Raw genomic sequence first — 16474 nt, 5'->3', positions numbered from 1 at the left:
AGGTTGGTGGAAACCACAACCCTCCAGTCAGAGCCCATCTGACTGCCTGAGTGACCCGAGACCCAAGTCTTCACCCAGATCTGTTACAGTGGAAATGCCTCACTGGTCTTTCCTAAGGACAGGGTATGTGGGTGTCATGGAGGAAAACCAGCAGTTGAGTGTCCTCCAGCTTGGAGGCTGAGGATAGTGGGAGCAAGGGAAACTCAGAAGATGGGTGTTGGCTCATATTTTTATCCCAAACCTGCAGGGTCCACAGTGGAGGCTTTTTCTGTTTGACAGGTGAGAAAGCAGGCTTAGGAAATTGCCATGCACAAAGCCAGACAGGTGCTATTAGTCAGAACTGGGATTTATACCAAGCCTATCCAGTTCTAGTGCCTCTGGCCTTTCATTTCTCCACAGGGAGGGTTTTTTGTTGTTGTTGACTTTGAGTTAGGAAGATGCTTCCATCCAGGGTCATTTTGTTCATGGTTTCTAAAGTGCCCTCTCAAATGCGATCTGGTTTGAACCTGTCTTTGATGAACTGGGTGCTTCAACAACAGACATTTGTTTCTCACTGTTCTGGAGACTGGGAAGTCCAAGATCAGGGTGGCAGCACCCAGATTACCCTGGTGAGAGCCTTGCCTTCTGGTTTGCAGGCAGCAGGCTTCTTCTTGCATCTTCATGTGGTGGAAAGAGGCAGCAAGCTCTTTTTCTGTAAGACACTAATTACATCACGAGGGCTCACTGCTATGTCCTAATTACCTTCCAATGGCGCTATCTTCAAATACCATCACTTTGTGACTGGGGCTTCAGTATCTGGATTTTGGAGCTAAACATTTAGTCCACAGCAGAGCTACAGCAGTGTTTCCTTCTCCTGGCTTCTGATTATTTATGTTCACTTAGACCTTTCGTCCTCCTTGGGTTTCTCCTAGCAGTGACATGTGGTCGCTGATGAACGCGTTCCTCAAAGTTCCCCTGACTACAACATCCAGTGACCCTCGGTCCCTGCCCCCATTCCAGCCTCCCTCCACACAACCTCTTCCCATTATGGTCTATTTTCTGGCTGCTCAGAGGTGCCTGTGTCCTATCATGCTGTGTCTTCCTCACAACATACATGTATCTCTGCTTACGCCTGTGGTGAACTCGCCTGTTTCAGAACCCTTAGGAAACTTACTGAAGGTCATTCACTCAGTGTCAAGGTGTGAAGAGATGTGATGGCAGGTGGAGTCTGAGACCAGGCCCAGTGAATGAAGACCTGGTCATTTTGCTCCATCTGATCAGCTACGGACATTTCACTTAATGAGTTAAGGTTAAGTGGCTCATGGCTGAGCACAGTCACTGGCAAAGAAAGGTCATTCTTTCATCTCAGATGTTGCCTTTTTTATGAAAGCTTTTTATAGACCACTTTTTTTTTTATAATAACTTCGTTCTTAATTAAGCATTCTAATTTTAAAGCAAGCTCTGACCTCTTTCTTTCCAGTCTCATTCTCGTGCTTTGATTGCATTTCATGGCTAGAAATGAAGATCCTTTATTGTCTGTTATCTGTTTTCCTCCAATGGCTAGTTATCCGTTGCAAACTGGTGTTTTATTGAGACCATAAATAGGTTTATCCTGCTAGAATATCAATAAAGGCCTTTGGATCTTTATCAAGATGCTAAGCAGGACAGAGGCTGCGTGAGACCCACATTCCTCACGGGTGTGTTTCAGCACGGCTGGGGCCATGGCTCATTGATGTTTGACCCTTCCTTCACAGCGAATCCCGAGGGAGAGTTAAGGGGGCATAATGCCTCCTTTAGAGTTTGGAGAAGTAGGAGTGTGGCAAGGTCAGTTCTCTGGACAGAAATTAATTTACAATGCAAAGTGTTATTTATCCCCACCCAGGGTGGTAGCCATGAGCCCTAGTGCTTAGAGCAGTTGAGGAAATGGTCTTCATGATGTATCTGTAGGGCTGAGAAATGCTGCAGTGCCTGAGAACTGAGCTCACAAATGTGTTCTGCAAACCCAAGGAATCAACCAGGTGGGTGCTCATCAGTACAACAGAACTGAACTGGAGCTACAGGTGACCATAAAAAAGTTTCAAAAATGTAATGTTAAACAAAAAATCCTGAGCCACATTGTAAAGTTTACTACCGTGGACATAAGGCTTTGAAATAAATAGATCTGCTTGTGTTGTCTTCGGCTATAAACGGTGAAAACATGAAGGCAGAGGGGTATGAATACCAAATTAGAGGGGAGATCAGATTTGTGAGGCATCCACAAGGAGCATGAGTGGTTTTACTGATGCTTTTTGAAATGGTTGGGACTATGTGGATTTTAAAATACTTTATTTTTGGATGGCTGAAATATTTTACAACCTGTTTTTAAAGGGAGGAAGAGTCTTTCCTGATCAGTTTGTTCCGATTTTGTTTTAAGGAGTTACCGGATTTTCCTAGGGCTGACTAGCTTGGCAGTTTCTGTTTCTCACCTCTGGCCCTGGTCTAATTGATCATTGCCACTTCATCATCCCATAATATTAGTATTAAGTGGGAAAATAAGAAGATATGAGACTCTTTCTCATTTTGGTGCTTACAAGTGGGAAGTAGAAATTACACACTAAAGGAAATTATCATGTATTGATAATTGATTATGATGCCAATAGCCAGAGTTAACTGAGACAACTTGAGATCTGGGTAAATTAATAATTTTCTGCCAAATCAAAGGGGCAAAAAAAATTTCCCCTGTCCCTACCCTGAAAAGAGCAGTTTTGCTATCTTGTTCTAACATCGGTGTTTGCTTTGTGTTAACAGCATGGCCGGACCCCCCTGCATCTTGCTGCCAATAAGGGCCATCTTTCTGTGGTCCAGATCTTGCTGAAGGCTGGCTGTGACCTTGATGTCCAGGATGATGTGAGTAGAAGCCATCATTCTATGGAATGGGTTAGCAGGGGAGCTTATCTGCTGTGTTAGCTTTTTGTTGCTATGACAAAATACTTAGAAAAACAGCCTAAGGGAGGAAAGATTTATTTTTTGGCTCACGGTTTCAGAGTTTACAATTGACCAGATCCATTGCTTTGGACCTGAGGTGAGGCAGAGCATCTTGGTGGAAGGGAAAATCTCAGGTTATGTCAGCTGGGATCAAGGAAGGGGCCAGGGAGAAGATATAGCCTTCTAAGGCACACACCCAGTGACCCACCTTCTTCAATGAAGCCCCTTCTATAGTTTCTGCAGCCTCCCAATAATACCATCAAATTACTAATTCATCAATGGATGAATCCACTGATGAGGTTAAAGCCCTCATGGTCCAATTACTTCACGCCAAACCCCACCTCTGAACTTTGCTGTACTGGGGACAAAGCCTTCAACACATGAGACTTTGGGGACCTAGATTCCAGATCCAAATCACAACTTTTGCCAAGAAGTTCACAGTCAAATGTGGGCAGCTATGAGGTGAGAGGGAAGAAGATGCTCTCCCAACTCTTTCAGCTCCATTTCAGTCCTGTTGTGGCAAGAACTTCCTCAGAAGCACTGGTTCTGAGGTCCATTCTCAGTAGGAAGTTAGAGGTTGGGAGTGTGGGTTGGTTCATTTTCTATTAGCTTTCAAATACAGAGCCTTGAAGGCCTTTTGACTGTGTCCTGCCTTCTCACAAAGGAGCATTCACACCCAGTGAGTGCGGGCAAGGCCTGCTGGAGATGTGTATCACTGACCACAAATTTACCACTGGAGAAAAGGTAGGGCTTAAAAACTTAATTTCTTCTTTTTCTCACTTTGATTTCTCTTACTTGACATACATATTTAGTCGGCAAGGACCTATTTAAGGGGGGGGAAATGACATAGATCTCATGGAATCCAAGAAAAGGCTTCTAGTAAGAGTTTACTCTGGCACTCTGCTATTTTTGAAACATGACCACATCTGAGTCTTCCATTCAAATGATTGAGAAAGGACTCAGATTGGCTTCTCTGGGGTCACCTGTCAATTCCTGAGCCAATGAACAGAGGGTGGGATGGGATTACATGCACATAGGGTTGTCCTGTTGGTCTTTGCAGAAGGCGAATTCTATAAGAAAGAATTGTCTAAATGATTCTCCAATGAGTTATTAGAAAAAGGTTCTATGATATGTAATCAAACTACTTTTAGAAATTGTTTCAGTTCTTAATTCATGTGGTAGAACTCTAAGAAATAAGAAATTTGTGAGCAACAGAGAATCTTAGAGAGTTTTCCCTTATCATAACCTCTTCTGGAATTACCTTAAATAACTGGCAAGAAGGTGTTATTCAAATTTCAGGCCCTCAGCTATGCAAGGTATGTGCTAGGGTTTACTAAAGTGATTCATGTTTTCCTTAGTCTCTGTGCAGTGTCCTAAAATTTGGCAAATGTGTTTCCAAATGAGAAGGACACTGTTTGCAAAGAAATAACTGAATATGGCATTGTTTTATGCATGAGCAGCAGGCCATCTTGTGTCTCATAAATTTCCAGTTACATCTGGAGACTTGGATCATCAAGAATGCTACTTTCAGAAAATGCCAATTTAGCTTTATGTTGTTGTTTTTTACCTTGAGACACAGTACTTTATTTTTAAACATTGTAACCAACGTAACATTCCTGACTCATATCATCTCCTTAGATGACAGGAGGAAAATACAGGGACAGGGAGGAGATGCTGACCACCTAAAACCCACGTGGGGCCTTGAGTTGCTGGTATAAACATGTTGGGATCATCTAGCCTTTTTGCTTAATTAAGGTGTCAAGGCCATGATGCCAGGTATGCTAACTCACCCCCACAGGATACCCCTCTGAGGAACACTGTGTCCTCATGCAGCAAAAGACATGCTAATTTCCTAGAACTGCTGCTGTTTCTATCAGGCAAGGTAGGAGGTAAAACAGGCAGGAGTTCTTACAAAGTAGCCAAGGTGAGACAAGTCAGCAGAAAGCCAGCTCTGCTCTGAGACAGGAACATCGTCTTCTATTTATTGGAATTATTCTCTCACATCTTTTCCCTTTCCTAGACAAAGCACACTTTGTTTCTCCCACATAACTCAAAACATAACACAAGAACAGTAATGTGGGGAAAAAAAAAAAAAACACAGATGGGTGTTGAGAAGGCAGAATTGACCTTCACGGGTCTGGAAGTCCTGCATTTGCTGGTCACTGTATAATCCGTGCCTGTCTGCTGTGTGTATACCATGTCACCATGTCTGGTGATGATCAGTCTTGAAATCTAAGCAAGAATTTGAAGAAGAAATTTGGTTAAAGAAGCTGGGAGATTAATTACTGGAGTAAATCACTTCAGAAGTTACCTATAGAAATGTTTACTCCTTACCTCATATTCTACAGATACTGATCTTTATGGCATAGTAAGGACTGAGAATTAGTTGAAGAATGACCTCCAGTGGCCTGGAGTGGGATTATTATGAATTTCAACCTGTGGAAAACAGTTCTTTAGAATATGCAACACCAGAAGCAAATTCGCTCATCTTGCCCCACAATGCTGTCAACCCTCAGCGGAGTTCTAATGCCATCTCTGATTGGTCAATGAGTAATCACACCATCCCCACCTCAGAAATAGTCCAGGACCCTTTGGCCACAGTAAAAGACATGAAGGAAGAAAAAAATAAGAAAAACCTGAGAAGAAAGGCTAGGAAGAACCCTAGAAGATCAGAGAGAGAGAAAGAGGTCAGCAGCTTGCTTTACACACCTACCTGGCTTTGAGCTTCCTTGCAGCATGTCTGCTCTTTCCACCTGGGGCTTCCTCCCCAAGAGGGGCACGTCCCACCCTTGCATGACTGGTGTTTCCTCCGTGAGTTTCGCTTTGGAATACTAACTGGTTTTCACGACGTAGGAGAAAAAAATTAAGTATTTCAAAACAAAGATTTAGACCTGAGAGCTTCGGAGCCCCTGAAGTGAGAAGCATTGATGTCTCAGAAAAATTGGGGGCTGGTGGTTTGTTCTTTGGCAAATGGATCAGTGTGTTCCGCCTTAAAGTGCCAAACTGTGGGGTTGCTGGCTCTTCAAGTTTCTGGCTGCAGCGTCTTCCCTTTACTTCTCTGCAGTTAATCATTCAAGAGACGCATCTTGGGTGCCCACAGTGGCCAGGATGCCACGCTGAGTACTTAGCTTACACAACGGAGCAGTCCCAACCTCACAGAGGTACCTGGTCTTTTTTGAGATTCAGCCTAAGGTTAATTGGCTTCACAGGTTGGAAGCCCCTGGGATAAATGCAAAGAGCCTTGACCATTTGCATTCTGGTCTAACCATGCTATCTTGAATTAGCTAGTTAACCTAGGTGAGACTTACCAGAGTATGAGAGAATTAGATGCCATCTACTTGATATGTAGTAGGAATCAAATACTCACTGTCTACATGATTTGGGGAAAGCTATATTTCCCCAGCATTTTGGTTTCAGTTTCAGAATTTTGTGATTGATCTAGATTGGATAGAAATAAGGATTATGTCAGAGTTGCTTCAGTCCAGCTGGGAGGGGTGTAACTCCAGTGGCTTGGGAGGCTGAGGCAGGAAAATTGCAAGTTCAAAGCCAGCCTCAGCAACATTGTGAGGACCTAATCAACTTGGCAAGACCTGTCTCAAAATTTAAAAATGAATAAAAAAGAGCTGGGAGTATGGCTTAGTGATTGAGTGCCCCTGGATTCAATCCCTGGTGCCAAAAAAAAAAAAAAAAAAAAAAAATTCCTTGGATTCATCAGTATGTAGGCCACATCTTTTTCTGTGTCATGTTTAAAAGAACAAAAGTTTCAACAGTAAATTTTAATTTTGTAGGAGCCAAGAATCAGTTCACAGGTAACTGATCTTTTTTTTTTCACCTGAGGGTTTCAGAGTGTTAAATTGTGTTGTGGTGTTCTGGGGAAAGTATTTTCAAGTGACAACCCCAGGCAGCCCTTTGTTCATGTGTTTTGTCTCAGCCTTTCTCATCTTGCTAACTTCAGAGTGGCCACTGTTAAAAGCTGGAGAAAGTATATTGCTCAGCCTTCCTGGACCATTCCAGATGGTGTAAGCAAAACCAAGTGTCCAGCCAAGAACAGACGCTGGGGAGAGGGCTGTAGCCTGTACAGTAGTGTTTATCTGACCACAGAAACAGGAATTCAGGCTCTGAGTGGGTTTCTGTTGGGGAGGAGGAAAGCTGTGGGGTTCGGGGGACTTGTTGCCTGAAGAACAAGTAGTGAGTATAGCTGAAAAGTCTTACAGGGAAAGGGACAGCAGCCACCTGTGCCAGCCAGTTTGCATCAATTCATGTTCAGTAGTTAGATCTCTTCAGGTCTTGATTCATCTGAAAATTTACTCAGAAGGACTACAAAAAAAGTTAGATTTAGCTGCTAGCACTGAGTGAGAGATTCACAAAGGAAAGTTGTGCTGAGGGAAGCAAATACATTTGGTCAGCGATGAAGGCCAGTAACAAATAATGGTGCTACTCTGGCTCCAAAGCTGCCTCAGCTCATGATTTAGTGGGCAGGTATGAGACCTAGACCATGACCTGGGTCAGATGGCGCCCTGACCAGTGAAGGCTCTTCTTGTGATCATTTGCACGCAAGAGTGACTGACACAAGCTGTGTGTTCAGGGCTTGTTGCTCACGCTTTATGCATGGCATGAACAGAACAGTAAGTTTTATTTTGTAAAGAGCTTTTTTTTTTTTTTTTTTTTTTTTTCTTTTCAGGGTAGTATCCTTGGCTAGGTAGAGTGTAGTTGTCATGGTATTAAAAGGCCTCTAGAAATTTGGAAAGCTGACCAAGGTAACACTACCCTACCCTGAAAGAGTGGGCTGCTATCTCATAGTCTTGCTGAGGACAGAGCACCATCTTTCTCCTCAATAGGTCAATACTAATAAGTCACACCTGAGCCTAATTTTGGGAAAATTCATCTGTTCTGATAGGAAAATGGAAAGTCTTAGAAATTCTTACGAATTTTTTTTTTTTGTTGTTTTTGGTACTGGGGATTGAATTCCGGGGCACTCGACCACTGAGCCACATCCCCAGCCCTTTTTTGTATTTTATTTAGAGACAGGGTCTCACAGAATTGCTTAGCGCCTCGCTTTTGCTGAGGCTGGCTTTGAACTCATGATCCTGCCTCAGCCTCTCGAGCCTCTGGGATTATAGGAGTGAGCCACTGTGCCCGGCATCTTATGGAATTTTTAAAAGTTAAGACTTGGACAGTAGCTCCTATGATGAGTTGTTAGGCATCAAGTTTTCTTCCTCCAGAAGTGCTTCCCAAGGTGTTTGAAATGGACACCATAATGGCCCAGCACACCTCTTGCCACTACTGATCCCGTGGCCACATTCTCCTTTTAACTGCATTGGTATATAGAAAGAGTTCTCTTTGAAAAAGTGGACTGGAAAAGTGGACATGAAAACCAGTCTAAACCTAATTTATAGTGGAATATTAGCTTAGGAGGCCAAGCAAAGGGTCATTGACATTAGTGCTGAGGGCAGTGGATGCAGTCGTGGTAATGTGACTAGATGTCCTGACTCCATCCCTCGTGACATCCCTTAAGTCTACAGATAAACTGTAGGATGAAATTCGGAGGGCTTGGATTGTAGCTCAGTGGCAAATCGCTTGCCTCACGTGTGAGGCACTGGGTTCGATCTTCAGCACCACATAAAAATAAACAAAGATATTGTGTCCATCTAAAAACTAAAAAAAAAAAAATTATAAAAATTGGGAGACGTGGACAGTTCTATTCTCGGTATATCGTTATTGCTTAAACTTAATTGTAGTGGTTTTTGCTGCTGCTCAAAGTTATAGGTGTTAAAAATAAGAAGTTGGAAAATATTAAAAACTGTAAGAAAATAAGAATTACTTCCTCTTGGGGATTTTTAAAAGGAGACTTTAATTTTAAGAAAGCAAATTTTGACTATTGAATAGGATTTCTTAAAATCATGATAAAATCATGTGACAAAATTCCCAGTCATAACCATTTAAATGGCAGAGGTATTAAGTGGCATTACATACATTCACAATTTTGTGCATCTTCAGAACTTTTTTGAATTAAATAATCTTAATGTGTGTAAATCCAGGGAGTTTAGTAAATTGAATTGGTATTTCATTAAGGCTATTTATAGTTGTGCATTCTTCTTTTGAGAAATCTCTCATCTTTTGAGGGGAACTGAGAATCCAAGCTATGTCCCCAGCCCTCTTTTGAGACAGGGTTTCACTGAGTTGCAGAGGCTGGCCCCATACTTGTGGTCCTCCTGCTTCAGCATGCTAAAGATTATAAGCGTGACTGCACCCGGTTGTTATCTGTCTCATAACAATCTTTCATGCCTTTCTTGGGCTAAGGTCCAGGGATGTCCTGGGAGTGTACCATATCATATGAATCCATAAAAGAAGGAGAAGGACCTTGGGGATCGTCAGGCCTCACCTTTAGCAAGTGGAGATCTAGTGAAGTGACAGGTCTCCCAAGGACATACACCATCTGGGTCTCACAGTCCCTTTGCCCTGTGCCTCGTGTTCCTTTTTACCAGGAAATCTCCCTGCTGTTCACCCATCTCACCTTTCGAGATCAAGTCTAGACCACAGGCTTCACTTAATTTGCCTGACTTCTTGAGTATGTGTCATAAATAAGATGTACCCTTAGAGACTCAGAACTGTCATGTTACAGTCTTGATCTTCTTACCTCTGGGTGCGTTTCATCCTTCTCTCCACTGCCACTGGGGAAGAGTCAAGTTCCCTTTGGTGCCTGCAGGAGAAAACCGGTTGGCAATCCCAGGAATCTGATGGCAGAGAAGGATCAGAATGGAGCATCAATCAATGAGGATGCAGTGCTACTGACCTAGCCAGGCATCCTGACCCCATCACTCTGGACATGCCTTAAATAGTACAGATAAACCGTGGGATGAAATTGAGACGTGGACAGTCCTATTATATACCAAGGATATTGATGGGGGTGAAGACTGGGTGTGTTTGGTTTAATGGCACAGCACACCACACACGGCCCAGCTCCCAGACTTGCTCCTCACACGTGACATCCCTGGGGTGGCAGGAGAGGGCCTCATTCTGAAGTTGATCTGGGGCCGAGGGTTGCTGTTGGCTTATGGTCTCCTTGAGTTTATGGACAAAATTGCTCTGCCAGTGTGCATTGTCTACTAACAGGACCTCAAAGCTCTCCTTGCCTGTGGTGATGAGCCCTTCTGCAAGTAGCCAGCCTGCTCCGTGTGGGGGCGGGAGGTGTCTGAGTGGAAGAGTGAAGGGTGCTAGGCAAGCTGACTGCTGTTCCTGCCTCCACGTCACTCTGCAGGGGGACCAGACCGCCTTACACCGGGCCACGGTGGTGGGGAACACCGAGATCATTGCAGCACTCATCCAGGAGGGATGTGCCCTGGACAGACAAGACAAGGTAAGGGGGACATGCCTATCACTCGCTGTTTCCTTGGTGTCTGCTAATTTGTTTAGGCCCCTGAGGCTTTCAGAATAAACTAGATGACATTACATTTTGGTGAAAAAGTGTATGTGTGTGTGTGTGTGTGGGGGGGGTTACCTATCAGTCCCCTGGAACTTGTGAAACAACTCTCCTTCTCTGTTTTTGCAGAATTCCCTGTGGTGTCAGGGGTAGTGGGGCGCTGGGCTAGGAATGGGCAGTGAGCCATCCTGACAGTGTTGTTTTCTATCAGGAGCTGTGGATGGGCCTTGGAGCCTTTCTCAACATAAGATTACCAGAGAGGCTTAAATCCTAATGCCTAAGGTGTCTGTGTACATCACAAATTCATTTTTACTTATACATTGGATGGTTTTTATGCCTTTTTTTTAATTATTATTACCTCCCTGTGCTGGGATCAAACCTCATGCATGCTAAACAAGTGCTCTATCTCAGCTAACTATTCTAGGAGAATGGAGAGACTGGCCATTGGATCATTTTCTTTGTGTTGTGTGGCTCAGATGAGGCACCCCAGTTGAAGAAAACCTGTGGTGTACTGTGAAAATCTACTGTGATATATTGATGGTAATGAGAACAATTAGGTCTTGGGTAATGTGCTGTTTCCCCTGTGTGTCCCTTAGGATGGGAATACAGCCCTGCATGAAGCATCCTGGCATGGTTTCAGCCAGTCAGCCAAGCTGCTCGTTAAAGCAGGAGCCAATGTGCTTGCCAGGAACAAGGTGAGGCCCAGCAGGTGCTAGGACTCTTCATTCACAGGTGAGGATGGCTGTGGGTTTCCCTCCTTGTAGGAGTCTCCTCTCAGCAGAGTGAGAGCTCAGAGGTGTACAGAGAACCTGAAGTTTCATTTGCAGAGAAGGGTGAAAGCGGATAGATGTTCCTGGTCAGGAGCAAGTTCCCCATCAGCGCTGAAATGCTGCTGATGTGAGACTCCCGAGTGCTGCTGGGAACCTGCATCAGGTCACTGTCCCCAGCATTGACACTACTGTAAAAGGACAACCCTCAGTTGACATTAAAAATGTTAGCAAGGAACTGTGAAATGCCAATACCCAATAGTAGCAAGAATGTGGAGAAGTGGGCTGGTAAGGGGGGTTCACTCAGATACTACTAGGGAAGTGAGATGGGAACAGCCACCTTTAAGAGGCAAACTGGCAAAAATCAAGAGTCTTAAAGTGGTTCTGCCTTTTTATTGAGTAACTGCCTCCCTAGGACTCCATTCTCAAAATCAATAACATATGGTTAGTAAAAATTTACCCTTAAGGATGTTTGACAGCAATAATTGTAATGTGAAAAATGTGGGGCGAAGGATTTAAAAATCACTATTCACTCATAGTGAATACATTTAATATAATTAAAATCAGTTTTGAAAATAATGGTCTCGAGTTATAGAAGAACATAATGGGTATGAAATCATCTTTACTTATCTTGATGCTTAACATAAATTTATATTTAAAAACTGTCTTAAAGGGTATCACCAAATTAACAGTTTTACCCATGGGAATGGAGAATTTCTACATTTGTTTTTGTTTATACCTTTCCAAGATTTCCAAAATGCACTGATTATTCCTTGAGAAAAGAAGCATATTTTATTTTAAAAATAAAAAGCATTGTCAGTCCTCTTGGGATATTTGCAGTGTGGTGAGGAGGACTTGTAAAAGGGCTTGCCCTCTTTTCTGTCCTTAGAGGGTTGGACTGGGTATGTGACAAGGATTTGAAGGGCTGGAGGATCACCCATAATGCACCTGTACAGACAACATCATGGGTAGTAGTGGAATAATGAATCTGGTGTGCTAGAATGGGACCATTTCAGTCTCCCTAAAACAGTATATGTACAAACACATGGCAAAATAGGATCTGAGACCTGGTATCTGTAGCCTAAAACCCCCTTTGCACACATCTCCATGCAAGATCTTCAAAAGCAATGTCAGATAAAAGATCTAATATTAGCCAACCTGTCGGAGATATACTCTAATGACTTCTCTGGGTTTCACCTGCTGAGGAAATAGGAAACCAGAAGGCTTCAGAGACTATAACCCATGCAGCGGGTGTGAGGACCTGCCATGGTGGCTTGGACCTCCTTTGAAGTCTCTGGCTATCACTGCTTTTCTCTTGGTTTATTACAGTGTGGTGAAGCAGCCATTCCTGTCCTCGTGGAGACAGGGACCGAGTCATAGTGCTCATCTCCCCTCTCTGGTTACTCATCCAGTCTTAGGCTGTTTTCTTTGTCTCTTCTGTCCTTCTCTTTTCACATTCATTAAGTGTTCCTAATTTATTTCAGAAGCCTCAAAGCAGATTGACTAGTTCAGGGCTGTGTCTTCTGTATCTAGCTCTTCCTCTTGCTCAGAAACCTCCCAGTGAAGCCTTCTAGCCTGCTTCCCTCCTGAGGTTTTCCCAGATGCATCTCCTGTGCTCACAGTGGGCTTGCTCTTTCCATTGCCTGACCCCTCAACTGTGCCCACAGATGCCAACCCAGGCACCTAGACCTCTCCCCTTGGAGGCCCACCATGCTGTCTCCTGCAGCTCTCCCTTGGCCCTCACTGTACACAGCTTTGTGCAGCTCTTTTCTAGTTAGATATTTCTCATGAATCCTTCATGGGGCAACAGCAAGCCATGAATGACAATTTCATCAATAATGCCTGTCACCGTTTCTTCAGGGTTGTGCATGGTCTGGGACATGAGTTGGTGTGTAGTCACATCTCCTTTTTATAACAACCTTGAGAAGTAGGTGGTCCCTGTTTACGAATGAGCTTAGGTTGGAAGCCAAGGGAGTCCTCGATTAAAACACGTGTGTCATGTGTGACAGACACATTTAGGGCCATAATCCAGCCCAGGTCTGTCTGCTCCAGCACACTGCCTCCTCCAAAAGTACTGTGGAAAGCCACAAGTTCTCAAGATAAGTGGCAGAGGCTTCGGGAGCACCTCTAAGATAACTCACACTATCCCAGAGAGGGACTTTTATTATCTGCAGCCAACAGTCTTGGGGAAGCTTCTAGAAAGATCCTTTTTATTCAGCAAATACAGCAGCCCGTGTCTGGGAAGCTGGCATTCCTTACTCAGTGACAGAAAATGCCTACTACACATGCCTTCTATAGGCCCATTTTTAAAGTTTCTGATTTCGAACCTTATGTAAATTCTATACATAAGGTTCACTTTTTTAGATATGAAATCATGTTCTGAGTTTCGACAAATGCATGCAGTTTAAGATGTAGAATGTTCCCATCACCCCCAACAAAGTTCCTTTCTATTTCCAGGCAACCCCCAACCCCTGCTCCCAAATTCTGGCAACCATAGGCCTGTTTTGCCTTTTTGAAAATGTCATAAAAGTAGATATTGAAGCACACAGCCTTGTGTCTGACTTCTGTCATTTAATATAATGTTTTGAGATTCCTGCTTGTTACATGCGTGACTCTCCAGTCCTTTTGATTGCTCAGTAGTACTCCACTGTATGGATGTACCACAAATCACTTACACAAACCTACACTGTTTAATTTTCTTGATCCAAAATTTTTTCCACGTAAGGGATATTTTCTTATTGGCAAACTAAGCTTTGGTATGATGCATTTCTAAGAACCGTTGGATTTCTTTTACTTCACTCATTTATTCAACACGATTTAAGTCTGTCACGAGGCCCACAATTTGGAGACAACATTGGGAGTACTTAAAATGTGGGCAGATCCTTTAATGTTGAACTAAGCTAGCAGCAGTTATCTACCTGGTTGCACATTAGGTTTTCCTAGGGAATTTTCAACAAACTAGGCCTGATGACCTGGTGTAGACTGAACAACTGACCCCATTACCTAGAATTAAGATTTCCCAGAATGTGGGACTTTTTATGCCAGAACTGGGACAGTATAGGTGTGTTCCATGTCCCCACCCCACCCCCAGCCAAGTAAATTAGAGTCCCCAGAGGGTTGAGGTTTTGAACTCATGGGCACTTTATAACTGAGCTCCATCTCAGCCATTATTTTTGAGACAGTCTCACTAGGTTACCCAGGTTGGCCTTGAATTTGTGATCCTTGCTTTAGCCTCCAGTACCTGGGATTACAGGCATGTACACTGTGCCTTCTAACACAGGTGTTTCCTAAAAGCTCTCACATTGATTCCAATGTGCAGCCAGGGTTTGAGGACCAGCACCCCAAACTGTCAGGTTTATGATCCTTCATGTTTCTGGAGGTTACAGAAAAAAGCTCTACCAGGTTGGTTAGTGCCTAAGTTATCAGGGGAGTAAGTGAACACTGACATAGTTTTCCTCTATTGATTTGCTCATTCCTTTTCTCAGTGGTCAGGAATCTCACATCCTGGAGTTTCAGCAGGCAGTGCTGTGAGTCCAGAGGGGAGGGAAGTTGGTGAGGAAGAAGCAGACCACAGGCAGTAACAGCCAAGCACCCACGTGACTGCAGTCCTGAGCCCATGTATTTAACCCCCTGCATGCCACAGGCATGACACTGCTCCTATTGTGCTGCCTCTGCTTTCCTTATTTCTGATCTTGTTCCTTTCCCAGGGGTTACCAGCAGCCCTACAAGACACTATTCCATAGAATCAGAATGTTTTGTTCACATCATGCAGTTCTTTCTGCAAGATTGCTGTGGACATTACTCTGACCCTTGGTTGTCATTGTGATGTGATATGTTGGAGGTAGAGTCCAAAAGCAGCAGGGTCTCTGCCTGGATGGTGAGTGACAGGTGCAGCGGTGTTGTCTGTTATGTGGGATGGCTTGTTCATCGTTCAAATTTTGATGTTTCAAGAAAAACATAAGAACAGGTGATTTGATAAAGCCCTACAAGTGAAATCTTAAATACCATTAATCTGTACTTCCAGGAAGTGGTTTGGCCTCCTTTTTTCACCATTGGTAGAGTGCTGTGCCCACAGCTAACGCCCACGTTGGGCAGGAAGTCCTCTCTGAGAGGGTAACACTTGGCACACATGCAGCATTTTGTGGTCCTGAGAGTGCCTTTCCGGGCACTCTGTGTCCATCCCCACAGCCTCGGGAGGAAGAATCTTGCTCCCTTTCCCAGGCCAAGCATTTCTAGAACCTTACCCAGTGGCTTTCAGCTAGGAAATGGCAGACCCAGGTTTCCTGACAGGACTTGTCTGCCTATTGGGATTCCATGTTAAATGTTCTTGCCCCTGAAACACCCTCACTGGGACCCCCGTCAGGAGGCAGAGAATGCCAGCATCAACCTTTTACCCCTGAGGATTACCCCTCTGCAAGGTGTGCAGGTCTGTGCCCCAGTGTTGCTAATGTGTACCCCCTTTTCTCTGCCTCTCTCCAAGGCGGGGAACACGGCTCTGCACCTGGCCTGCCAGAACAGCCACTCCCAGAGCACACGCGTCCTCCTGCTGGGTGGCTCCCGCGCTGACCTCAAAAATAACGTGGGTGAACGAGACCGGCTTTTGTGTGTTCTCCCTCTCACTTGTGTCATCTTGAAAAATGACCCCCCCCCCCCCAGTCATAGCTACATTAAAAGATTGAAAGCGTTTGGGGCCTGTCTGTAAATTATTCATTTTTTTGCTAATTTCCTAAGGGGTCATTTAGGGAATGAGAAGAGGAATCAAAAGACTTGGAAATATTGTTTATTTCCCATCCTTTTTTGCTCCTCATCTTGAGTTTGTTTTTATCATGTCTTCCAGCATGTGTCTGAGGCAGTCTAGGAAGCCTGTAAACATTTTAAGCAGGTCTCTGCTCATGTGGAGTGTCATACTATTATTGGCAAATATGGGATGATACCCTAGGGGTAGATCTGGTAGGTGCTCCTTCCCAGCATCTACAAAGGGCAGGTCCTGTTAATTACTGAGGTTCCTTCCCATGAGCCAAAGGGCTAGTGGTTCTTAGAGGAGGCCTGATCTGAAAGGTCCCATGAGTGTCCCTCCTCCCTCCACAGACAAGTTCTTTCCCTTACGAATCCCATGCCTTAGACATGACATGTTGGCAGGAGAATCTGAGGCTTCTCTCACAAATGGTTGAGATCTCCCTGTGTGAAGCAGACTCATCTGAAACAGAATCATCTGAATTTTAGAACCTCAGCATTGAACTTGGCTCCTTAATCCAGGGGGGAAAGTTACAATGAATGAACACTGTTCTCTAGACAGCTAGCGCGGAACATCAGGAGATGCTGCAGAGCATGACAACTTCCTGTC

The 16474-nt window shown here is 44.1% G+C and overlaps 1 protein-coding gene across 4 annotated transcripts in view; it reads left to right on the top strand.

Moving 5' to 3' along the window:
* Positions 1-16474, top strand: part of Ankrd6 (ankyrin repeat domain 6) — a 59041-nt gene that overhangs the window by 24594 nt on the left and 17973 nt on the right. For 3 of the 4 annotated variants that reach the window (XM_076859922.2, XM_076859921.2, XM_076859920.2), the window contains exons 2-5: positions 2767-2865; positions 10202-10300; positions 10960-11058; positions 15611-15709. In XM_076859922.2, coding sequence (XP_076716037.2) covers positions 2767-2865; positions 10202-10300; positions 10960-11058; positions 15611-15709 — 396 coding nt within the window. The remainder of the gene's footprint in view (positions 1-2766; positions 2866-10201; positions 10301-10959; positions 11059-15610; positions 15710-16474) is intronic. The other variant, XM_076859923.2, reaches the window with a different exon arrangement.

The sequence above is a fragment of the Callospermophilus lateralis genome, chromosome 6 (assembly GCF_048772815.1).
Source record: "Callospermophilus lateralis isolate mCalLat2 chromosome 6, mCalLat2.hap1, whole genome shotgun sequence".
NCBI lineage: Eukaryota > Metazoa > Chordata > Mammalia > Rodentia > Sciuridae > Callospermophilus > Callospermophilus lateralis.
Note: the sequence above shows the minus strand (reverse complement) of the source record. Positions and strands in the feature narration are given on the sequence as shown.